General features: G+C 40.2%; 1 protein-coding gene across 4 annotated transcripts in view; it reads left to right on the top strand.

The window, feature by feature from the left end:
• rptor (regulatory associated protein of MTOR, complex 1) overlaps nucleotides 1-27,202 on the top strand; it is a 277,608-nt gene that overhangs the window by 171,827 nt on the left and 78,579 nt on the right. For all 4 annotated transcript variants that reach the window (XM_050043590.1, XM_050043589.1, XM_050043588.1 and 1 more), the window contains exons 12-18: nucleotides 2,478-2,579; nucleotides 8,191-8,274; nucleotides 10,112-10,222; nucleotides 12,111-12,185; nucleotides 12,377-12,442; nucleotides 18,258-18,449; nucleotides 24,449-24,589. In XM_050043590.1, the coding sequence (XP_049899547.1) occupies nucleotides 2,478-2,579; nucleotides 8,191-8,274; nucleotides 10,112-10,222; nucleotides 12,111-12,185; nucleotides 12,377-12,442; nucleotides 18,258-18,449; nucleotides 24,449-24,589 (771 nt within the window). The remainder of the gene's footprint in view (nucleotides 1-2,477; nucleotides 2,580-8,190; nucleotides 8,275-10,111; nucleotides 10,223-12,110; nucleotides 12,186-12,376; nucleotides 12,443-18,257; nucleotides 18,450-24,448; nucleotides 24,590-27,202) is intronic.

The raw sequence follows: 27,202 nt of genomic DNA, 5'->3' as shown, positions 1-27,202 counted from the left end.
TTTTTTTTTCTTTTCTTTTTTTTTTTTTTTTACATTTGGAGTCCGGTGTTCCACCCTCTTTACACTTTTGTTTCGACATTCTTGACTTAATTCTCTCAACTTTTCTTTTCATGGCCATGCAGTCTCATGCCCTTTTATGGGGAATGGCGAGGTATTTACCTATGCTTTTGAAGATTATGGGATTCATCGTTATAAGAATGACGGTGTGAGCAATTCTGCAGTTTAAGAACACATCATAAATTTGTTGTTGATTTTTCTTACGACCTTTCTTGAGAGCAAATTTAAAACAAAACTCAGGAAGATATTGTTGATTGAGGTCCAATTAGCTTAGTGAGCAGCAGTGAGTGGTGAAGACGGTGCTTTTTTGCCCTGGGTTTTGCCTCTTAGGTTACATATAGTCTGCCCTACTTATTTATTGGTGGAGGTGCTTGGGTCTGTATGCAGCCTCAGAGAAAGACTGTTGGCATGACTGAAGGCTGAAACAAACACCTTCATCTTCTCTGCATTATTTTGGATAAAAAAAATGTAAAAAAAATCCTTGAAGAATGGCCTTGGAAGCTATTAAACGTCTTATCTACATTTAATTAACAAAAGTCATAAATATTTCCTCTGCTGCTGTTGGCAGTCATGCTCGTTCTAAAATGTTTTTGTATCTGATTGCAAATTACACATATGAACTAAAAGTGGGATTGCTGCGACAGTGGACTGTGTGCACAGTTGTCCTTTTTGTGGAATGTCACTCAGAACATATCAAACCTGTAGCGATAGTACCTAGCTGTAGTGGACAAGTGTTGAGTGTTAGTTTAAAACAAAAGAAAAAAAGATTAATAATTTAAATTGGTAAACATATGATATGTTATTTTCTGCCACTAGGGGTCTCTCAGTCAAACAGTAACAAAAGAAGCAGCAATGCAGTCGTCAAAGTTAGTTTCCCATGGTTGGAATATCCTTAGTTTTAATTTTTCAGGAAGTTTTTACTGGAAATCTATTATTCTCCAAAGCAAATGGACCAAGTGATAACAACTGAATAACTGCATAAACTGAATAAAGCAGTTTCATGTTAAAAATCAGTGTTTCTCTGACTCTGTTCAGCCTATCCTGGAGGGGCTGTTAGCCGAGCTTCTGCCCTGCTCACCTTTTTTCTCTCATAACTTTTGATCCAGATGTTCAGAGGATTTTTTCACTGGGAGCCGAATAATCTTGCAGAGGCCTCTTCCTCTCCTAAACAAATCGATCCAATGAATAAAACCAGTAAAAACACCTGATATAGCAGCTTAGCGTTAAAAAAATCTGTGTTTCTCCTTTGCTGTTCAGCAGGGGCTAGATTCAAGCTACTGCAAACGTTTACTCAGCTTGTTTCTCTGATAACTGTAGATCCAGACATCCAATGACTAAAATACTTCATCTGGTTAAAACGTACCATTAAAATCCCCAAGATCTACAAGGTGTGTTGTAAAAAATTGGCTTAAAATTGGATAAAAAGTCAATTTATGACAGCTTCTGGCACACAACGGGGATATGGTGCCACTGATGGCAACCAAAGTTTTAATTTTAATGCAGATGTTGCAAACTATATCTTGAATCCTTCTATCCCTTTCCTGCCGCTAATGCAGGTCTAGATTGTGTTAACTAAATGTATTTTATCATCAGGAATGATTGTAATTCCTGGCATGTAATAACATAACTGGTTTTTCATCATCTGTTCTTACCTTGGATGGTATCAAATTATATTCGATTTGGTATTAAAAAGCTAGAATTGAGTCTTTATCAAGTCAGAAAAGCATGGAGCTCATCGTAGAGAAAACGCTTCAACAACATTATCTGTCAGAGTGGAAGTAGGCTTCGTGAAACAATACAGAGTTTTACATTCTAACCTCAGAATGGGTCATTATATCCACAACCTGAGGTGTTCAAAATACAGGAGCTCAATCTCTGTGCTCGGCCTATAACCACCTATAACCACCACACAGCACTATTTTTTTATGTATCGGTGAGTATTTGAGTGTGTATTTAGTTATTAAGCTTTGATTATTCACAAATTAATTTAGCCATCCAGCCACGCAGCGCTGATATTTCCCCTCTCTCTACATCCATCAAGAGTCTACACCACGCTGTTGTAATTCCGCTGCAATATTAACACTCAGCGTGATCAAAAACTCTGCGGCCAGCAACCAATCAATCAGGCAAAGTGCCATGGCAGCAGAGAGAGAGAGGGAGACAGAGAGAGAGAGGGAAGGTGATCATGATAGATCAGGATTTATGTCGTTACTGCAGTGTAGTGTCACTTCTTAGCTCATTGTGTCGGGGCACTTCTGAAATGATAAGCTAGTCACTGCGGAACGGCTCATTACTGTGTGTGTGTGTGTGTGTGTGTGTGTGTGAGAGAGAGAGAAAGGGAGAGAAAGAGAAAGAGAACAAGCAAGCCAATAATTCTTGAAGATCATGATAGATATTGTATGTGTGTTTTGTGTCCACAGCACAGTCCTTTCTTTGCGGAGCAGCTGACAGCGTTTCAGGTGTGGCTGACGATGGGTGTGGAGAACAGAAACCCTCCTGAGCAGCTCCCAATCGTACTGCAGGTACAAGCACACAAACACAAACACACAAACCTTCAGACTTTTCTAATTTTCGCTTTCAAGTTTTCAATTACACCTTGCTTCATTAGCATGACATGTAAATACCTTTGACTTTTCCAAAACATACGAAGAAAATCAATCAATTTTAAAATCAATCAATAACTTTATCTGTCTCCAATGAGGCAGTTTGCAGAAAAAGAAGAAAGCATAAAGAAAGCATAAAAGAAAGAAAGCAGTCATGATAATATTAGAGACTGATCTTCCAGAATGAATTATTAGTAGTGAACATTAAAGTCAGTTATTATAATCAATCTATATGCTGTCCAATAGTTGTGGTTGTTTTTCCAAGTGTATGTTAGAAATATCTGTTTTTGCCCTCACTGGCTGTTTTAATTGGTTATATTGTAAGATATGTTGTTTCTCAATGCCATACATGTCAATAAGCTGTTTGAATGTATGAAGTGTTAGGGTTGAAGATGTGATGGAGGTGTGTAATCCCTTTTTCCTACCATTTAATTGCTAGTCTCACTCACCAGACCTTTCTCAAGAAAAGAAAGGTCTGGCTGGGCCAACTCTCACTTTAAAGGGCCAGTGTGTAATATTTGGCATGGTTTATTATCAAATCTGAATCTGAATATTCTACCCATTAATATGTTTATATAAGTGTATAATCGCTATAAAATAAAATTTGTTTGGTTTTCGTAGCCTTATAATTATGCTTTTATATATATATATATATATATATATATATAGCAAGGGCCTTGCTTTAGAGAGGTTGCCATCTTGCGCCGCCATGTATTTACGGCAGACCAAGTGGACAATCCAGCCAGCCAGAGAACGCGTTTCGCGTGTATAAATAAACCAATGAAGACAGCGAAAGGAAGGAAGGGGGAGGAGGAAACAGCAGAGAGTGTTAGTAGTTCGTCGATACAGAGTAGTGAAAAGTTTTTTTAGTTATAAAGTCGATACAGAGTAGTGAAAAGTTTTTTTAGTTATAAAGTTTGCAAATGGGCCACACTTACCACGCAACAGGAGAGAATGAACCCAAACCGTCATCTGCGAGGAAAAGAAGACACAACTTCACTCCTTGTGATGCACTCTCTGCGGCACTTTTCCTCCTGATGATATATCTTCCCAACGATGGTAGCACCGAATCCCATTCTGTGCATTCAGCCTCTCTTCTCGCCCGCTAAGCATCAAACACATGGAGTTCCTCATCTGTATGCTCCGGCTCAAACAGGTATGGCTCTGGGTCTGTGTCCGCTACAAGAAACTCTTCAAAATCGCGTTCAAAGTCGTCCATTGCAGCTACTATAGTCCGGAGATATTGCTAGGCTAAATAAACAGCTGAGCTCTGTTTACAGGCTACGCTGTCAGTCAGTGTGCGGGCTGGAGATTGGCAGAGCAGAGAGGGGAGGGGGTACCCGCTAGGTACTGTAAATGAGTATGTGTGTATGAAGTGTGTGTGTTACGCTAGAAGAGTCAGAGTTTGGGACGGAGTCTTTTACCCCCTGGAGTGTTACCAGAGTTTTTGGAGTGCTCAAATAAACGGGCCTTTTTCCCGAACGCTCCTCTGGTCTCCTGCTCGTGGGTGATCAATTACAATATCGTAACATGGTTTAGATTTCTAAATAAACATTCACCTCGTCGCTAGATAGACCTATTTCTAAATAAACATTCACCTCGTCGCTAGATAGACCTACTCCTGAAAAACTCGCGTCTGCGCAAGGCTTTTTGTCCCTACAAGGCCACCGTCATTTACCCGATGGGAGGGGTGAGCGAGTGAGCCCTTCAATCTAGAATTTGACCACTGATGTCACTGTTTTCAACGGTTTTCAACCCATTTTACGCACTGGCCCTTTAAGATTGGAGAAAAAAACGCCCTGGCTGCTTGTATTTCTTTCAACCAATCACAATCGTTCTGGGCGGTGCCACAGCAACGGTGCGCTTGCAAAAATATTGCCGGGGGGAAACAGGTTTTGGTGTAACACGTCCACAAAAATATTGCCTACAGGACGCGAACCATGGCAGAAAAATGGCTACATCCCCGCAAGATGAAACACCGCAAAAGTTAGTAAAGGACGTGTTGAAAACTGCTACACAACCGGAGGTGGTAGGGCGGGACTTCAGCGGGTGGCTTGTTCCTCCCAATGAGAGGCTGATCTATGCAGCGAACTTCCGCCCAATCAGACTATTTAATTGCCAGCTAGTGGTAATTTATTTGCAGTGAAATCTGGATTGTGCCATATGGGTGTTTGAGCAGTAGGTGAGATTGTGATGTTTTTGATTTTACTGACTTTCCACCAAGCTGTCAGAGTTGTGGCGATTACCATGTTTTTGAAGCAGTTGTGGCATTTGATTGTGTCACTGAGGAATGGTAGGTCTGTGACTGCTATTTCTTGGCATTCAGTTTGCTCTGTCGATCCATGGGTGGTGATGATGATGCATTGCATGGGTCCATTTGATGAGGTATTTTAAATGATTTGCTAAGTAGTAGTGTTGGAAGTTTGGTGCTTTTAAGCCTCCTTGATGTTTTGATTGTTATAGTTTGGATGTCGTTATTCTAGGTGTTTTTGTTTTTCCAGTAAAATGTTGTTATCAGTGCATCCGGTGCATTTTGCTGAGCATTGTGAATAACTAATTTATTTTTGGTAATATCATCATCCTTACTGTAGCTATACATCCTATGATAGATGATACATAGTGGCAGATAGTAACTATATACATATATATAGAATCCAGTGAAAACAACCTTTTCCTTCTTAATTCCATAAAACACAGGGTGAGTAACTGATATACAAATGGTCATTTGAAGAGGGATTGTTCCTTTAAAGGCAGTTATTCATCATCTGTTTGTGCTAGATCGAGGCAGCTAGTAACAAACTGGGATGCTGGTCCTACAGTGTTTGTCTTTTCCAAAAAATTCAGCCTTGCTCTCTGTCCCATTCTATGATTTGTGACAATAATTCAGCTTTATAATTATAGTTCACTATGCACTATGAAAACATTAGTTGGCTCGTAAGTACGTAGTTGTACCTTGTTCACATCGTCAGTCAATCATTTATGTAATTGAGACCTAGTTTTGAATGCTGAAATGCTATAACGTGTAAGTTATTTTGCAGATTCTGTGTTTGAAAAGGGCTTCATTCTCCGTTGTTTATGAGCAAACTCAGTGCTGCAAGAGCATCTTAATTAAAAACACACATCACCTGCCAAGCGTGCACCATTAGCTTGGAATATCACCATTACGGCAATACTTTCTGTACTATTACATCTCCCTGCTCCGCTCTCTCCCTCCCTTTATTCGTCTTCATCCCCCCTCATTTTTACAAGACGCTCTCTCCTCCAGGTCTCCACTTTACATCTGTTAGCAGAAAATGAGATATGCACCGCAAAATTCGTCCTGCAAATTGAGCATTTGCAGGCCAGTTTTCTCATCACAACCCTGCAACAAAGCCTGTGACAGGAGCAGTGGCTGCGGTACTCCCCATAGTGGCATTAAATTTGTTTGGGACGCTTTAATTGGGGCGAAATCTGGCTAAAAAGCTTGCTGTGTGCGTCAGCTGTTGAGTTACAGCAGTTGGATATTTCTCCCCTCCCTCTCCCTCATCCTCCCACCACCACCACCATCCCGTGGGGTTGTACAGTTGTGGTATAGTATTATATCACAGCGTAGTAGTGGTGTGCCACTGTCCGTGTTGAATGGTAATTTCCTGCTGACTCAGCGTGCTGCGAGCCACAGCCCGTCCATACAGCAGTTCTGTCGGGACCTGTTAAAAGCCGAGGAAAAGGCAGACTGATTGGGGAGCGCTGGATGGTGTGTGAAGGCATGCGTGTGTGTGTGTGTGTGTGTGTGTGTGTGTGTGTGTGTGTGTGTGTGTGTGTGTGTGTGCGCTGTTGATGTGGACTTTAAAGTGAGAGAGGAAGTAAAGCAGCAATAGCCTTTAAGATTACGCAACATTATGCAGCTCTACACCGTGAGGGCAAAGTAATCTCAAGGCTCCTTCATGATCTCTGATGTAACGGATGGACACATAAACAGGTTTTATACCCTTTTAAGCACACAGTTGCATAAGAATGAAGTTAAAAGACTCGCATATTCTTGGAGGATTTACGATTTGATGCCAAAATATAATCTGGCTCCATCTGAAAGATGCAATGAGCGACAAGAAATGGGCAACAGAGAGTCCTCCATCAGTAATGCTCTTTAATGAAATGAGCAGAGGGAGGACAACAGAGCTCAGGGATGAGAGATGCGCTGCGGTGTTGTCTTGACAACAGCCATTTCATCCAGGAAGGATTAACAGATTTTGCAGAGGGATTACAACGTCTCTTAAATTCCGATGTTACGGTAACAGCAGCACATTCACACACATTTGGCATTAGGCGTCAGTGATGTGATTAAGGCATGCATGTGCATCATCTAATACCATGACGGCGTGTCTCACAGCTCTTAACACACAGCGTGATGATGCAAAGTGCTTACTCACTGCACTAAAGGAGATTGCAGTCAAGGTGTTACGCAAATTAGGAACAGAGACAAATATGCGCACACACACATTCATACGCATTTTAATTCAGCAGCATTGCTCAGGGATTTTCAGCCCTGCTATGAAGAAATGGTGCATGTGCTGTCAGTTATTTTAATCATGTGCTTAAAATGTGCTTACGTGTGTGTGACTGCGGAACATATTAACATCATCTGTGCCAGATCAGTTTGAAAAGATGTGTCTAAGAGAAGAGAGATTTTTTTAAGCTTGGATCAGGAGGCGATGAGATTCTATTCTTGCTTGTTGGCTTTTCTTATTCTTCCTGAGCGCACACCTACGTCACACACACTCACACACAGAAATGTCCATATTCCCACGCTCTTCCTTGGAGCTGGATGTAACCCTGGGCCGGTGTTCCCCCAGCCTCCTTCTGTTCATGTGGTCACGCTCAGCAGGGTAAAGTCACGGAGAACACTATTAATACAAAAGGTGTTGGTGGAAATGTGCGTGTGTTTGTGGACCTGGGTTCCTCCATATGTTTGTTCCCACACACACTGTGGGACAGTCACATGGGCGTGGACCAGTGTCGAGCCCTCACACAGACTCTGTGCTGCACTGAGCTTAATGCTGCATGAACTACACATGCATATGCATTTTTAGCACATACCATATGCCTCCTTAAAATAGTTCTCCATGGCCAAACCTGCTACATCGTGATGCCGTTTGGCACCACTGTCATGCACGTAAAGAGAAAACATACACACACACTCTTGGGTATTGTCCTAAACCTGCATCCTCTTAAGAAGCCAAGTGAAATGGCAGCCAAGAGGACGCACCCAGTCGCCCACACATGTATGCTTGCACACACACACTCTCACTCACTCACACACACACACACACACGCACACACACACACACACTCACACACTCACAGAACAAACAAGAGCCACCTGGTGCCAGTAGTGGTGGGAGAGCCACCTGTCTCACTCCACCTCCTCATCCTCTCTACCGTTTCTCCTGCTGTCCTTCCGCCTCCTCCACCTCCTCCCCTTCCTCCTTTAATCTCAGACTTCCTCTTGGATTGGAGGCCACACAGTTGACCTCTGACCTCTGCTCTGTTTCAGGTCCTCCTTAGCCAGGTGCATCGGCTACGAGCCCTAGACTTGCTGGGACGGTTTCTGGATCTGGGTCCCTGGGCTGTCAGTCTGGTACGTTAAGAGCTTGACTTTCTCAGAGTTTAAATGCAAACCTCTTTCTTTAGTACACTGTAGAGGTTAAAGGTCCAGTGTTTAGGATATAGCAGCATTTATCGGTGAGGTTGCAGATTACAACCAAGTATAACTTCTCCTGTGTGCTAAGTGTGTAAGAGAGTTACGGTGGCCAACACAAAAACGTGACAATGCAAATGACCTTATGTAAAGCCAATTTTTGATTTGTCCATTCTGGGCCACTGTAGAAACATGGTGGTGCAACTGGAAGAGGACCTACTCTGCATGAAGATTTGAATGTTTCATTCTAGAGCCCAGTTCACACCAAATATTTGCATCAAGACAAAACCGTTTTAGAACATTGCAGGGAAAAGCTGCAGCAGTGTGAACTGGCAGGTCTCAGCGCCACTCAAATTGGCTGATGTTTTCACCTGCACTCAGCTTGTCAAGTCACCAGGAGCTGGTTTGAGAACATAACACACGTCACCTGGCCAAGTCAGTTCAAGTCACCACAGCCCACCATCACGGCAGAGTTTGAGTCCATTTCATGTATATTACATATGTCTCCGTCCTCACGGTGCGTTGGTGTCGCACTGTGGGTCACTGCTGCTGCTAGCCGTATGTGCATATGTCACACACATATACTCACTGACTAATTACTCAGTGCTGGGTATTTGAATTATTGCAGTGTATTTAATATGAATATGATAAGTTTGAAGCTCAGGTCTTTTGTTTATGTTTTCACTGTTTCAGGGATGCAACTAGCAAGTATCCCACCATCCTCATACATATTTTAAGAAGCAACAAATTATATTCAGCTACAAAATGATCCTGAAAAGCTAGAACAGAAGCACAGAGGGTTGTTGCTATGGAGATGCAGGTCTAAAGAACGTTGTAGATTGACACATTGTAAGTAGTTGCAAGTTTCAGCTCGTCTCATAGCGAATCTTTGGTCTGAACTCAGCCAGGTAACAAAAACGCAGCGCTTCTCTTTTTAAAGTGATTGTAAACTGATGAAAACCTAGTTCTGAATATTATACGCCATTTTTGCCAATAGTTCCCCCTAAATCCTTCACACAGGACCTTTCAACAAACAGTGGGTTAGCTGGTGAGCTTTTAAAATGTAAAGTTATATAGATGTACTCTTTAATTTTGCACAGGAGCTGAGCTAATGTAAAATGGTTGTTTCCTTGCTCCAGCTCCGTACTGAGCACACAGACACGAGAAGTATCAATTTTCTCTTAAAAAGAACTTGAAAAAAAGTATTTCTTAAAAATACTTTTTTTACGACCCAATAAGAAATGCTGTGTATTTACTATGATTGATAGGTGACTCTCAGCTAGCAAGCAGACAGTCTTAACTTGGAAGGAAAAATTTCGCTACAGCTGACTGCTAACCTGGCAAGTCAGAAAAATATCACTGATCTTCATTTCCTTTCATTACTTCAAAGAAACACAGTAACACTGTTATCAAAATATTGAATAGTTTATTCAGTTTGACATAATCACTGGCACAGTTCCAGCCCTTATGGCCATCACTCACACTCCAACTCGGTATGGTAGTATATTGAACACTCCAAAAGACAAATTCATCTTATTAATGACATTTGAATTTAAGTCAAAATTTCAATTCTCATCCCAGCTCCTCCTCCTCCTCCTCCTCCTCCTCCTCCTCTTAATTCCATTCCTTTGTACATGTTTACATTTCAGACCACAGGTGTGTGTTGGTGGTCATACTTGGACAGACACATTCAACAGCAAAGCGTGGACTGTAACTGCAATATCAATACTGCTCTATAAACACCAGCGCTCTGTCTTTGTGTGTGTGTGTGTTTCAGGCCCTGTCAGTGGGAATCTTTCCGTATGTGTTAAAGCTGCTCCAGAGCTCAGCCAGAGAGCTGCGGCCTCTGCTGGTTTTCATCTGGGCTAAAATCCTCGCTGTGGACAGTGTAAGTTATGTAAAACACTCACGAACATTAAACTCATGCTGCATCATCTTTTCTTAACACTTATTATATTAAGGTTTTTAATCAACTTTTTTTTTTTTTTTTTTACATCACAGGCTTTTTGTTGATATATGAATTCTGTCTGCTGCATGTGTTGAGGAACACGAGGAATGAAAGAAACAGAAATGAAAAAGAGAACATGTTTTAGAGTCAGATGTCTTTAGTGTAAGGGCATGCACAATGATGTTATGGGCCTAAATATGCTATATGGCCAAAAGTCAGTGGACACTATTGATGGTGTTCAGGTGTTTCAGCCACACCTATTGCTTTAAGTGCATACAATCTAGCACATAGCCATGAGCTCTTCATAGACAAAAGTGGAATTCAGTAAAGAGCTCAGTGAATTTATTGTGGTACTGTGATAGGATGAGTCAGTTTCTAAAATTTCTGCCCCGGTTAGCTGTAAGTGCTATTACTGTGAAGCTGAAGCAACAGGATAGGAGCAACAACAGCTCAGCCACAAAGTGGTAGATCACACAATCTCACAGAGCTGGGACAACGAGTGCTGAGGCACGTAAACATTTCCTATCATCTGTTGCAACACTCTTTACAGAGCTCCAAAGTACGTCTAAAAGCAGCATCCTTCTATGACCAAGCAGCTGCACACAAGTTCCACATCACAATGCGCAATGCCAGGTGTCGGAGCCTTGGCTAGATGTTTGAAGTAATTAATCATGCTTCACTATGTGGAAGTCTGATAGCTGAATTTGGTTTTGGCAGATGCCTTAAAAACGCCAACTACCCGAATCCATAGTGTCAACTGTAATGTAATGGTATGGGGCTGTTTTCAGGGTTTGAGCCAGGCCCCTAACCAGTGAGGGGTCTTCTTGATGCTACAAGATTTTTTTTAGCCAGCTCAGCACTTCCATGTTTGTGGCAACAGTTTGGGGAAAGCCCTTGACTGTGCCTCTGTGCACAATGCAGGGTCCATAAAGACATGATGAGATGAGTCTGATGCGGAGGAAGTTCATTGGCCTGCACAGGGACCTGACCTTAACCCCACTGAACACCTCTAGGAGGAATTAGAACAGGCCAGGCCTTCTCGTCTGTTATCAGTGCCTGACCTCACAAATGCTCTTTTGGTTGATTGAGCACAAATTCTCAGGAACACACTCCAAATCTTATGGAAAGCCCTCACAGAAGAGTGGCTGCTGTCATAGCAACAAAGGGGAGTCGGTTGGTCGGTTGGTTGGTTGGTTGGTTGGTTGGTTGGTTGGCTGATTGGCTGATTGGTTGGTTGGTTGGTTGGTTGGTTGGTTGGTTGGTTGGTTGATTGGTTGACTGGTTGACTGGTTGGTTGGTTGGTTGGTTGGTTTGTTGGTTGGCTGGCTGGCTGGCTGGCTGGCTGGCTGGCTGGCTGGTTGGTCGGTTGGTTGTTGGTTGGTTGGTTGATTTAACAGTCTGAAATTGGTGAAACTGCTACAGTTTTATCAGTGCAAGTGTTTTTGTTTTTGCGTGATAAATCATCTCTTTTTTCGCAAACACTGTTTGTCAAACGCTTTTTAAGAAAAACAGAAAACAGTGTTCTTCCACACACCTTTTTGGTAATATTTCAGTCAAACAGCGACTTTGATCTAGACCAGTGAGCATGACTGCAAGTTATTTTTTTATTTTTACAGCAGACAGACGCACACGCCTACGCAGGAAATTTTCAATAAAACACTTGTGGTTTTTTGGGTACTGCCGTGGGAGAAATAGACATACTCCCAATGACAGGACTGTTGTTAATGCTGTATGAGTAGAAGGTCACCTTAAGCAACATCTGCAATGAAGTGAAACCTCCTCTTCCTCTTTGTCTCCCTTTCTCTCTCTCTGCTCTCTGTCTCTGCAGTCATGTCAAGCTGACCTGGTTAAAGACAATGGACACAAGTACTTCCTGTCAGTGTTGGCTGACAGTTACATGCCAGTGAGTATCCACCCGTCTCTTTTGTGAAGAAAGTGACCCATGTGAATATAGAGGAATACATCTCTTCTTTTCTACTTGTTTTGACGCTGAGCTTATTACTTTACTGAAAGGAGCTTGAGAATGTGACAGAAAACCTTCAGACAGCATTAAGATGTTGACATAAGATCTCAGAGTTCCTTTCTTTCTTACAGGCTGAGCATCGAACCATGGCTGTCTTCATATTGGCCGTTATCGTCAACAGCTACAACACAGGACAGGTGTGTGTGGGAGCATGTTTGGATATGTGTGTATTTCCGCACTGCTGTCCATTTGCTTGCTAGAAGCCCAAAGGGAGAACGTACCATATTATTCATTTACTTCCCTCACCAGAACCTCAGCAGGTTCTTTTGGGGCCAGCCGTCACTTTGAGAGATTACTCTATCGCCCATTGTGTATTTCCGGGAGATATTGGTTATGTGACAGTTTTGTCACCAACAGTCACCTCTATAATTTCCGTCTCCGTCCCAGCCACCTCCATGGTGACACTTTATCACCGCAAGTGTCACATCGGCCTGTTCCCTGGCCCCAGGTATTCAATCCCAGAAGCCTTTTGTACCTGATGCTGATCAAACATCCAAGGGTGGGATGCTAGGATGATGTAGCTTGTCATTTCAAGTAGTACACACACACTAGCAACACACTGAAATATTCCACCATCACTCCCTTTTGCTTCCCCTCTCCTGCTCTCTGCAGTGATTTTTCTGTCTGGTTGTGAATGTTATTTGACATATTTTTTCTTCATTACCTTACAGTACTTCTCTCTCTCAACATTATATAAATGTGACAAATCAGAAAAGCTATATGTGCTCTGAGGCTCAGAAACACCCATTCTTCTTCCATTCCACTGTTCCTAAATGCTCCTACCTCTCTCACAGGCCTGTAAATAATAGATGCTCTCGAACATTACAGAGAGACTCTCTGCCTGCTCCACATCTCCATTATTTATCCCTCTTACTTTCAACAACAGTGCTCATTACTGCAGTATCGCTGTTGCGAACATGTCACCAAGCACTGGCGTCTTAATATTCCAGCTCTTGGGGTTCAACTGGGAGGCTCTATCAGAGCTGAGGGAACGAAGCACGAGCGATCTGAGGCACATGAAAAAGGAGACAGCATCATGTTGCTGCTGATAAGAGATTTGTTGTTGCGATGCCTCAATCTGCAGGAGACAGAGAAGGATTCTGAGCACACTAAACGGGTCCATTTGTTGCAGTATATGTGGGGATGAAGTGATGCAATAAAGGCTTTTATCTTCACCGGAAATATCAGAGTGCTGACGCATGCCGTGTTATTGTCACAAAAAATAACACATGTACCATAACTTCTTCAAATGTCTTTATTTCAGCAAATGCTGAAGAAACAACTAACACGTCTTTTCAGTTTTTAAGTGTATTTTCTTATATTTTAGTAATGCTTGTCCTTGTTGTCTGATCTGCCCCATTTAGTTTATGGTTTGCTGTTAATGAAAACTTAACACTTCTCTCTATGTTTACCTTGTGTCTACATAAATTCAAGATACAAGTACATTTACACAGCTCTTGTGTCATACTCACCAATCTGTTGCTCTGTCTAACAGAAATCTGTTTTCATTCAGTCCAGTCTGTTCCTCTTTGCAGATTTGTTGATCAGTGTTAAGATACTGTCAATTAAAGTGAACATCCCTTGGGGGTGTTTTAACATTAATAGATTATTTACCACACCACCTTACCACATATTCAGTTTTGTCTTTTTTAGCATGATAGGGAATCTTTAGGGGGAGATGACAGTACAACAGTGTGTGCGACAAAGAAGTTGTTTACATCATCTGAAAACAGCAAACCTGAAGATTAATTTGAGATGTACCTCCGCACTGTCTGTCAAGTTTTTCTAGTCACCAATCTGTAATAAACATTGTGTTTTAGTTAGGTACCTATTCAGACTTTAGAGTTTAGAATTTTAGAGTGTATAGGGGCTAGAACTAGGGCTGCCCCAACTAAGAATTTTCCTAGTCAACCAATAGTCATCAGAGAATAGTATCAATCACATTGTTAACACTGCGCTACATTACAGAGAAATACTAAAACGTACTAATGAACCTTAGTTAATAAGTGCACGTCACATGGACATGTAGCTACTTTTATGTTTCAGATTATTTGTCATGTTTGTAGTCGACGAATGATGGGCAAATGCTTGTCTGCAGAGTTAACATATCACCTTGGGTTCACCCTTCACCTTCTCAAAATGATCCCACAATTAAGATTTTCTGCCCAACGTGTTGTAATCTAGACTGTGTAATAACTGCAGGTACCAGCCCTGTAAATTAAAGTCACTCCGTGGTGACTGCTGAGTGTGGTCACTTCCTGTGTGTATCCTTTCAAATTAAAGTCCCACATGGTCCAGTCATAAAGGTTTTGATTAATTTAGAAAAGGTGCAGCTCCTAATACAGTTCCATGGTTGTTGTTTTTTTGTTCCTTTTTTTCTGCAACTAAGCATCCATTGAAATCTTGCCGACTAATGACCTTTCTGGTCGACTAACATTTGGTCGATTATTAGGGGGCAGCCCCCCTTACAACATTATGATGGAAGTTTATGATGGCTATTCCCATGCTCTGTCTTGTAACACAGATTTGGTGCAAAATTTAAGCATTTTTGACCACTTGAGAATTGTAAATGGTCCAAGATCCCTCCAAAACACCACATTAAGACACCAAGACCTTGAGGAACACAATGAAAAAATCCTTGCTGTGGTTTGTTATCGAAAACATTTGACATTTGGAGATTTCTGTGAGATTTGCATTTTGTTTTTTGTTTATTTGATTGGATGGCGAGCACTTCTTGTTCTGGAAACTGCTGAGAAAACCCCTAATTGACAACATACATGTGAAAGCCATGCATCTTCTGAATGCTTGATGTGTGCAGTTTGTGGCTTTAAAGTTTCATGAGGCTGTGATTATCCTAGAGGTCACTATCGGTCATTTCATACAGTGATGTCCTTTTTTTTTTTTTTTTTTAAATGGCTTCCCCACAGTGAAATGACTACTATGGGGGTTAACATTATTACACATGAATAAAATTGGGCTCATGGGATCCACTAAAGTTGTTTTTACACAGAACTGGCACTATAGGGTCGCTACTAAGTCCCTTTTTTATGCCACCTTTGCATTTTTACACAAAACCAAATGACTGCGGCATCATTCCACTCCAGTGTGTGATTTTAGACAGCATGGCAATATTGTGGGATCAAAAGAGGTATGAGGGGCATGACATGAAACACAACAGTGTTGGCCTCTATTGTTACATATAACATACCCATTAGCAGCACTTTCTAAACAATAACAATTGCATTAACATGGCAAAAAAAAAATCATTTACTGTCTGTATTATATGGCTGCTGATCTCCTCCTCTGCTGAGAGGGTAAGGAGCCCCCAGACCTCAATGTTTTCCCAATTTGTGGACATTTCTGGCTGCTGTTCTTCTTTGAGTTAGCCACCAACTGCTATCAGATACTTTTAAAATCTCCTGCAGTTGGTTGTTCACCTAACACGTTTTCAAAATGTCACACCCCTGCTGCCTATGATCTAGTCCTGCTGGCTGTCCTGTTTCTACTGCATGGGACAATGCATAAAGTGGGTATGTCTGTAAAGAGGAGACTCGTGGGCACCCTTAGAATGGAAATGACTTAAGTTAAAAAACATAGTAAAACTCAATACTTGCTGCACATTGTTTTCCAATTAAAGACTTGCACTAGTTTGAGAACATATTCCTTTCCTTCCCTGGTATGTTTGTAATGTGAAACTTCTACAGGGAGTTTTGAATTTTATTAAACTAAAAAAAAAATAGCAAGGCAGAACAGACTGGAATTAATTAAACACAACAGCATAGGTATATTTATTTCACAGTAAAAGCCTCACACTCAAAGGGCATAATCTCTATAACATATTTTATTCAATAGGTGCCTTTCAAAACATTCAAGGTCACTTTACAAAGCATAGAAATAAAACCAAATGCCAACAGGTAAAAAAACAGACAGATCAAGAGACTTGAATTGGACAGACACGTATAAGAGCTGAGATAAAAACAGCAATACTGGAGAGTTAAAAGGGAAACACAGGGTACAGTGAGTGTTACAGTGGATAAGCCAGTTTGAACAGGGGAGTTTTGAGGTGGGATTTGAGTGATGTTATGCTGTCAGACTGTTGAACGTGTGTGGGTAGGGAATTCTAGAGCCGGGGGGCAATGCAGCTGGAAGCCCTAACACCCATGGTGCTGAGGTATGAGGTGGGTATGGTCAGAGATATAAGTGGACGGATTTGTTTTAGAGGGCTTTGAAGGTGAGCACAAGGTTTTTGTCGTCAATTCGGTATTGACATATGCACTAAGTTTTACGTTTGATTGACGGTAGACATTGAACACAGGGATAAAAAAGTGGAAGTGATCAGAATTTAAAAGTGAATCAAAACAGTATTTCTGTTAAAATAGAAAGTGAAAGTAATGGAGAGGTGAGTACAACATAACTGTAGCTGTACTCATGCAAACAATGCAGTTGAAATAAACATTACGTTGTTTTTACCATGAGTCATTGTAGTATAGGTAATTCCAACTGGGCCTGTCCTTTCTTTTTATGCCTTTGCGCCAGTGATAGCCGTGGCAGGAGGCATTATGTTTTCGACTTGTCTGTCTGTCCGTCCGTCCATTCATCCCATTCCTATTCCTATGAATGCGATATCTCACAATTGCTTTAGGGAATGTTTCAAATTTGGCACAAATGCTCAGCTGGACTCAAAGATAAACTGATTCGATTTTGGTGGTCAAAGGTCAAGGTCATTGTGACCTTGCATATATCTCATTCTTGGGAATGTGATATATTAACACCTTCAGGGAATTTCTTCAAATTTGGCACAAATGTTCACTTGGACTCACAAATCAACAAATTAGAATTTGGAGAGTCTAAGGTCAAGGTCAGTGTGACCTCACAAAACACATTTTTGGCCATAACTCAAGAATTCATTCACTAATTCTGACAAAATTTCACACAAATGGTTAAAAGGATAAAATAATGAAGTGATGAAATTTTATGTCCAAAAGGTCAAAGGTCAACTTCACTTTGACATCATTATCTGCAAAAACAATGTTCTGGCCATTACTCAATGTCATAGCTCAGGAAGAGAAAGAGAGACATTTGCTCAAATATTGAATTGGTGACACTAAGCTTGGGTGTCCTCCATGAAACTGTGCTGATTGTATAGATCTTCTGTGCTGCTGGGGGAAAGATGTGTGTGAAGCATCAACGACAGGTTTGCGGAGGCATATAACTGCAAGTTGGTAGTTCTAGTTTTAATGCTTGACACACACACGTTACCTTTTTCTTTATCTTTTCACAAAGATCAGCATTCTTTACAGCCAATAAAGTGCTGTCTATGTGTGACCTCATAAAAAGGAGAAACGTGGCTGAAAACAGGAAAAGCAGAGTACTTGTTAATGCTCTGTACAAAGTGATTCAATCAAAAAGAAAGTTTGAAAAGCATTTGGAATAGAGGATACCAGCTCTTCCATCGCTCTGGAGACGGCCTCAAATCTTGATGGACCAATTACCGTCTGTTCACAAAAAAAGACTTAAAGAGAGCTGAAGGGGTTCAAAGGAATACGTCATACCACAGCACATCTTTTTGTCCATCTCACAGTGTGAGGTTACAGGTTAGTGGTGATTAACTGGCTAATGAGGCACAAATCTGCTCCCAGTCTGTACTGCTCCGGAAGGTTGAGACTGATGTATGATGCACATATTGTCATTTTATTAAAAATGGAAAACAGGCAGGTCAGTGTTGTCTACCACAGAACAAAGTTTCTGAATGTGTTTAATGTCTGGTGACTCACAGGAAATTTGATCTTATACAAATGGCCTTTCTACTCTTATTACTTCATACGTCACAGTCCTTGAAGTCTAATTACATTTCTTGGATGTACGTAGATATCACACCTTTTAAATTTTAAAGTGAAAACTCATGATTCTGCATCACTCCTCCTCCTCTCATCCCCCCCCCCCCCCCCCCAGGAGGCCTGTCTACAGGGCAACCTAATAGCCAACTGCCTGGAGCAGCTGTCAGACCCTCACCCTCTGCTGCGCCAGTGGGTGGCCATTTGCCTGGGCCGCATCTGGCAGAACTTTGACCCGGCGCGCTGGTGTGGAGTTCGGGACAGTGCTCACGAGAAGCTCTACACCCTGCTGTCAGATCCCATCCCCGAGGTGAGAGGTTAATACCAGACTTCAGGTACATTTGAAAGAGTATGAGGAGATGTTTTTGATCATTTTCCAAGTCCCGCATCCCAAAAAGACCAATTGAAGAAGCAATAATATCCTGCTTTGCAAGTGATTACATCACATATGATTATCTAAGATAAGTTATCTTATCAAGCGCCATATACATGCAAGTGTTTTAGTTGTTTCAAGACGAGGTGTTGTGATTTTTCTCGGCAAGCTTTTAGCTAAAGCTGCAGCTGTAAGATGAAAGTAGTTTGCATGGTTGTCACACAAATATTAACATCAACCATCTGTTAAGGAAAGAACACAAACTTGAGACTTTTATTAAAAAATAAAGTTGTTCAGAAATCTTTTTTTTTTCCTTTCTTTCCCACTGGTCGCCCCTAACAATCAGTAAAAAGACAATTTTAACTGAATTGGAAAGACAGAAACAACCTCTCAGCATCCCAGTGGCATCATCTACTTTCATTAGACATAGAGATAGCTTTAAAAAACAACCAAACCGCCATTCATTAACACTGCCTATCTACACATGTAACATATACTGAACAGACACAGACATTTTTTTTTTTTTTTTGTACCTGTAAATTCACCACCCTTTTTGACATCAATTATTTATTTATTTATTTGTATTTTAAATCATAATTTTCTAATAGCTGTTATGTTTACTGGCTTTTTTCATGTAGTCTTTGGTGTTTACTGGCGTTACCTGATCTTAAAAAGTCAACAATCAATTTTTGTTTAGTTAGGATGCATTTTTTTTTTAAAAAAAAGCAGTTTTTTATCTTTGTTTGAGAGTTAAACAGTAGGGCCATAATTGAATCGCTTAGAGGGATACTTTGCTGATTTTTAAGTAGCATTGCATCATACTGTAACACGATAGTATGCGTATTTGAACTATGGTAAACTATCCCTCTAGCAGCACAAAGGGGTAGTTCCTGGGCGCACGGACTGTATGAGCATCTTCAACAACACTCTGGCCTGTAAAATATACTTTGGCAGCCTCCTTGAAGTGAGGGGGTTGGGGGGCCCAGTCCAAACGGGACCCACCTCCATCTGTTAACAACTATTATGATAAAAATAAGGAGAAAAAAAGGTTTTTAAGACATTACAGTTACACAGGATGCACTTCATGCTAACGTCTGCAATTCAGAACCAAGACTGGCATAAAAATAAAACAAATACTTAAAAAGTCTTTGCTGGTCCATAGTTTTCTAAAGCCTACTTCAGAGACAGTCGGGAAGATAGAGAAGGCATGAGCAAGGTCAAGGTCAACGAGGATCACTGGCCAACCTGATTATAAGGACAGCACTTGACAGGAAGAAAACATTACAGGTGAGGCAGACACCACAGTAGCAGTAGCATCAGATGAAAGAGAGACAGCCATGTGCCCCAACAGCTTCAGCATTAGGTGAGAGAGAGCCAGGTGCCCCAACAGCTCGCCAGTGGTTGTGACACTTTAGTTTGTAACGCTAAAAAGCTCCAACAATTTAAAATCTTTTCAATAACATAATTTGTGTCCAGTGTTCTGAAGTGTTTTGTTAAATTTCATTTTGTGTTTGAAATGAAAAGTATTCTTGCTATGGAAGATGTTGAAATTTGCCTGCTTTAGAGTCCTGCACGGGTCCCTTTTTTAAAACCTACACATACCAGTAAAGCTCACTACCGGAAATGACCCATTACTCGTCATTATGTCTCAGTCAAAGCTGCACCTGCCCACACCCGTTAATAAAAGTCCTGAGACCCGACCCGCACACGTGATTTCATGCACACAGGCTACAGTCACTCACATTAAGCTGGGCTCTCTGTTCTTGATTACAAATCCAGCGGAGGAAAAGTCTCTTTCATTGGCTGCGCTTGATGCAGGGATGGCAAAAACATTCTGCACGCAATCACTGCCAAGAGAGGAAACATTTAAGTATGCTCCTCCCACGACCATAAAACCTCAAAAGAATGCTCCTCGGGTGTCTTGAACTCGATGTACGCTGCCACCTCATCCTCTGGCTGCAGTGTTTCATCGCTGGAGTCCTCCATGTTGGTGACGTATCTGACAATGGGGCCAAAGGTTCAACTTGTGTCATTGACTTTCAAAAAAAAAGGAATTGCTGCTTGATAATGGTGATGTAGATGTCAAAATATTACACATATACTGCACATTTTTCATTCGTTTACCCACGGGTACCTGACTCTGTGCTGCAGAAAAGGGGCCGACCTAGGAATGGCTGCCAGGCCTCATGTGTTTGCGTTAAGATGCTCAGCACACCTGCTTTGATTCATGTATGTGCAGCAGTGCAAGAGGTCTGGGTGAAGTGAAATATTTAGTGGTTTACTGATCTTAACACACAACAAAATCTTATCTTGTATTCCAAACAATATCAGAACTACACTCCAAAAAAAAAACAATGGAAAAATGTCAAATAGGAATTCTCTGGTATACACAGATGTTCTGCAGGACTAACCTACAGACTAATTAGATTCAGTTTTGTGGAAGAAAAACACACATGGAGTAGAACCTGACAGGGAATAACAGTTTGGACCCACAGTATTCAAACAGGATGGTCAGCATCTGACTGGGTCGTGTGTGGACCAGAGGGACAGCCAGACAGAGTTTGCCCTGAAGTTCACCCAGACACTTGGTGCCCTCACTCACACACTGTACATATTTCCATGCAGTCGCACACACATGAACACACAGGAACATCTGTTTCCAGCAGTAGTTTCCTCCTTTGCTTAGACAGACAGCTACTTCGGCTGAAGGGTTGAAACTGAGGTCTGCGGGCACATCTGTCGGGACACACACACACACACACACACACAGACGCAAAGCACTATGTTTTCAGCTGCAATTCCAGGTTGTTCATTTATTTCACATTAGGCCTGTTGAGAGTGTTTGTGTTATTTAAGGCCACTGAGACTCAGACTGACTGATCATAATTGACTGCATCTAATTATAAAGAAATAAGACACTTACAGATAAATGACTGCATTTTAAAATTCTCCTCTAGTGTTAGATTGAGACATCTCGCATGCTGCAGTGTAGATGTGTGTGTGTGTGTGTGTGTGTGTTTGTTCCCTCAGAGCCTCTTGGAGATGAGTGAGGACGGTGATGAACGGGGACAGAAAGTGAAAGGAGGCACAGAGATCTGTGACTAAGCAGAGTGTTTAATTAAGTTTAAGGAAAAGTCTGAGGGGACACGGCTTAGATGAGGCTGTTGTTCAGTCATAGTTTGCAAGTCACCACAACACACACACTTGTATAGAGCACACGCACTGTAAAAAGGGAGACATTGACATGTCAACCTCAATGTCACTGAACAGAGAAAAAAGTTATAAAGCTTTTAAAAATGTCATTCTGCCAAGATATGATGTAGATTAAGATTTGAAATGATCAAGTCTTATATCAAATTAATTTTCTTACTCTGAGCAATGTTTAAAGGATCCATTAACATAGATGGTTTTTGAAACCTAAATTACTGATATTTTTATTCTGTCTATGTTTCAGTGTTTATGTGGTTTGTAATATATTTATTGTGTCAACACTTTTTATGCTGCTATCCTGGCTGGGTTTGTCTTGTAAATACATTTTAATCTTCATCAGACAGAGAGTATGCCACAGCTGGTATTGGCTGGCACAGTACTGGCAGGACTTTTGTAAGCTGGTTTACAAATTAAGTTTTTAATGTGGATGCATGATATTGGATTCTTTGCAGATATTCAATATGCCAATATATAAAAACTCATTTGACTGATAACTAATACCAATATTGATAAATTCACTTTTTTCCCCCACCTAATTTTGGTGATCATCAAGTCTCTTCTGTAGTGGAATTAATATCATATTTTGCATGCATACTCTTACTGTGATGGCCCACCAGCAGATGGAGACACAAAATACAATACTTTTCAATGTATGTAATATTCATTCAATGTGCAAAATAAGAAAAAGCATGTTGGCCATGTTGATAGCGTAAAGTCTAGTCCCCCCAAATATTCTTTAAGGGATAGTTTGGATAGTCTTAACATTACTAAACACAGGAGCTGCTGGTTTGCTACTGCCTCATTCAATTACTGTGTTATTTGTTATTGTCTGCTTTGGGTGTTTTAAAGGATTAGTATTCACCTAAGTCACACAATAACACAAGCAAACTAACTGATCAAGGCAGTGGCAGACCAGCAACTCTTGTGTGCAGTGGCTGTGACGAAAGCATAGATGGGGAACTTAGGCCATTAATGTCAGAAAGAGCTGTCTGCCTTAACACTGATATTGATTTTCTTAGGCGGTGAAAGTATGTTTTGCTGCTACCACCATCCACAGCATTGCTTAGCTTCCTTGTCAGTACTCCTGTTTGCTTCTCCAAACTGGGGGCTGACCACCATCTACTGTAGGTAAAACACTGACTGTGTATAAGTAACTCATAAAACCCCACTTCAGAAGCTCCAAATTATCCCTTTAATAAGTGAAGGACCAACTGTCTTGTGGAAACACAAAAAAAGGTACTGACTGAGGTTAAAAAAAAAAAAAAAGTGGAGTGGGGAATTCTCGCCCACTTCAACTTACAACTTAAGTTATAACGGAAAAAAAACTCTGTGTGTTTTATGATGAAGGCCACAAGCCAAACTGTGTCAGTCTAACAAAAAAGTTGTTCTACATACCACAAGTGTTGCTGGAGTTTTACCTCCTGAGGTAAAAAGGTTGACATGTCACAAAAGAGAGGATGCGATCAAAGCTGACAAAGCTTTGAAGAAACGCTGCAGTATTCAAGTCATTCTGCAGGCAGAGGTGTCGGGTGTGTACAGAACCACAGTGTCCTTTGTTGCATATCACCCCTCTATATTTTACCGCATTACAGCTGATAAAACAACTCAGGGTACAGCACACACTAATTATAACACATATATATTTTTTAAGACAAATCAAAGTTCAACCAGAGTTTCTGCTGCTCAGCAGTTAAAAGAAACAAGCACTGATTCACATTTTATTACGCTCAAAATGACCATTTGATGAGAAAACTAGCATGTGTCATGGGGTTGATTGATCACTGTGGTCATTTTTTTAGTGTGTGTAGTACAAGCACAGATAATCAAACATTCCTCATAGATTTGTATTGAGTTGTGTAATCTAACACCACCACTAACTGTGGATTCCAAAAGTACCATCAATTTAAATTAACACATCTCATTGTTGATGGCAGAATTAAATGAAGGCTGTTGGCAGACTGTCTGAGTGAAGTTGGCAGATTAAGATGCTTTCCAGTATTACAGTCGTGTGTCTTAATTTTCTTTCAAGTCACAGCGCTTTTACTACTTTATGTTATTCTAGGTTTTAGACAGAAAATTACAATATGTTCATATGAAATGTTTCAGCTGATCACTTTAATTGGAGCAAAGCAATCTGTATCAAAGCAACATCTGTGAGCTGGAGAATCACTGAAGCTGCATCACAAGATTAGCAAGTAGCTGTGACGACGCATCATGATCCTTACCAAAAAAAAAAAAAGTTTTCTGTTGCCACAACAAACAATATACCCAAATATTCATTCTTGTATTGTCATTTGGTTCAGTTTGTGAATCTAGTCCCTCATGGCAAATTCCTTCTGTCTGATGGCAAGTTTGGATTAAACATCCAATGAAGCGGGCAGAGAAAGTAATGAGTTATAGTAACAAAAAGCAGCTCACTGGAGCACACAGCTCTGTCATAGTGACACACTGAGAGAAAACTGAACCATAATTACCACTAAAACTTTCAACCACCACCACCTACATTTTTGAATAAGTCTGACAAACAAATAGTTGGGTTTCATGGCAAAGGGTCAAACATGCTGACTTTAGACAGTTAAAAAAGGGCAGAGCTGTGCAGAAAATATCCAACTACATTAAAAAAAAGCTTATTTTTTTCTTTTACATTGTGTCAACACAACATCTGCAGCTTTACTGAACCAAGACGATTTTAAGTTGAGAGTGTTGTTGTGTTTGTGCCACTGCAGGTGAGGTGTGCAGCTGTCTTTGCTCTGGGGACATTTGTGGGAAACTCTGCCGAGAGGACGGACCACTCCACCACCATCGACCACAATGTGGCCATGATGCTGGCCCAGCTTATCAATGATGGCAGCCCTGTGGTCCGCAAGGTCTCTGCAACACAATAACAATCACACAACACCGACCCTCACACACAAAATACACACAGTTCATCATAATGATACAGTGGCATGCAAAAGTTTGGGCACCCCAGGTTGAAATTTCTTTTTCTGTAAACAGTTAAATGAGTGGGAGATGAACCTATCTGCAAAAGGCATGATGGTAAAGATAGAACATTCTTTTCAACATTTTAAGCAAGATCAGTGTATTATTTTTGTTTTGTACAATTTTTAAAGTGAACAAAAGGAAAGGAGCACCATGCAAAACTTTGGGCATTTGAGCTCTTTTTACCAGGATCTCAGACCATAATAAGCTTGTTAGGGTCATGGCTTGTACTACCTCAAGAGTTGCAAGCTGAAGGTTTTGCGGTGGCCCTCACAGTCCCCTAACCAAAACATCATCAAAAAATCTGTCGATAGACCTCATGCAAGGCAGACCAATAATCTCACAGAACTAGAAGTCTTTTGTAGGAAGAATGGGAGAAAATCCTCCAAACAAGAATAACAAAACTCTTAGCTGGTTGCAGAAAGCATGTAGAAGCTGTGATACTTGCCAAAGAGGGCGCTACTAAGTAGTGACTGTCCAGGGTGCCCAAACTTTTGCTTCTAGGCTCTTTTCATTTTTTGTTATTTTGAAATTGTAAAACATTGAAATACAAAAAGTAATTTTGTTTAAAATATTGAAGAATATGTCAAATTTTGCCTTTTGGAATTCAGGTCATCTTTTACGTGCTTTGCTATCCACAGTTAATGAAATTTTGACCAGGGGTGTCCAAAGTTTTGCATGCAACTGTATCCATATGAAAGTGAAACAACTCAAGTCAAATGCCAGATTCGTAATTCGACGATTGTGTATTATTACAGCCACGCTGTACAAAGGGGTAGCACTAAAACTGGCACTATAACCTTTTCACACAGTTTTCATACATCGCAAGGGCCAGCCCCTCATCAGGTGCTGTGGAGATGTCTCAGGTGCCACTTAGGTTGCACAAGCACTTCAGTTTCTGCTGCAGGGCTGCTCGAAATATTCTCCTCCTGATCTTCACTTCTTGTCATAATAGTTCCCGTTTGGAGCCACAATTGCAGCGTTTTTAAAAATAAGATTTACTGTTAATAGACACTATTAACATGTTAATACTAAGTAGTTCTTTTAGCCTGCTTGAGGTCATTTTTGTTTTTAATGTTGGTTTAATGTATTGTGTGAGGTTATTTTTGTTGAAAAACAATTGTCATAAATAAATATTGTCTATCACACTACGAGCAAAAAAATGAAAAACATATTCCACAGAATTCCGCAGATTTTTAATTTAGAATACCACTGAAAACAATAAATACAGATTCTGTTTGGGCCTGCTAATCATTGAGGTACAGTATGCGTGTGCTATGTTTAGGAACATTATTACGTAGCAGGCTAACATGACACAAATATATTACAAAATAGGCAAAACTTATTTTAAATTACATTTCAGGGATTCCATAATCTAAGTATTTTTGTTTGAAATTATGTTGTATTTTGACACATTATATATATTTAAATTGTTTCATATAATTTACATATAATATAAACATTTGTTTGTGTAAATAATCTTGTTCAGTTTACAATATATATATGTATATATATATATATATATATATANCTCCCTCTGAGTGGCCCTGAGACTTTTTCACACACTGCAATAATTTAATTTAACTTGTGCAATAACACCATTCACCCTGACTGTGTGTTTGTGTAAATAATCTTGTTCAGTTTACAATATATATATGTATGTATATATATTTATTTATGTTTATGTTTGTTAATAATTCCTGTTTATTTAACTATATATTTGTAAATACTATTGTTCAAATTTCTTATATTTTCACGTATCTTTCCTCTCTTGCAAGGAGCACCTGTAACATAAATAGTTTCCCCTCGGGGATCAATAAAGTATTTCTGATTCTGATTCTGATTCTGATTCTGACTATACTATGACATTTTTTCCAGATTTTGGACGACATACTATCCTATGACTTTTTTTTGCATGATTTATGAAGACATACTATACTATGACTTTATTTGCATGATTTATGACGACATACTATACTATAGAATGACATTTTTCTCATGATTTTTGATGACATACTATACTATGAGGTTTGTTCATAATTTTTGACGACATACTATACTATGACATTTTTTTCGTGATTTATAACGACATACTGTACTTTGACTTTTTTTGCATGATTTATGACGACATACTATACTATTACATTTTTTCATGATTTTTGAAGACATACTAGACTATGACGTTTTTTTCATAATTTTTGACGACATACTATATTATGACCTTTTTTTTCATGATTTTGGACGACATACTATACTATGACTTTTTTTGCATGATTTATGACGACATACTATACTATGACATTTTTTCATGATTTTGGACGACATACTATCCTATGGCTTTCTTTGCATGATTTATGACGACATACTATACTATGACATTTTTTCATGATTTTGGACGACATACTATACTATGACTTTTTTTCATGATTTTGGACGACATACTATCCTATGACTTTTTTTGCATGATTTATGACGACATACTATACTATGACATTTTT

The sequence above is a fragment of the Epinephelus moara genome, chromosome 5 (assembly GCF_006386435.1).
Source record: "Epinephelus moara isolate mb chromosome 5, YSFRI_EMoa_1.0, whole genome shotgun sequence".
NCBI lineage: Eukaryota > Metazoa > Chordata > Actinopteri > Perciformes > Serranidae > Epinephelus > Epinephelus moara.
This window is presented reverse-complemented; position numbering and strand designations above follow the sequence as displayed.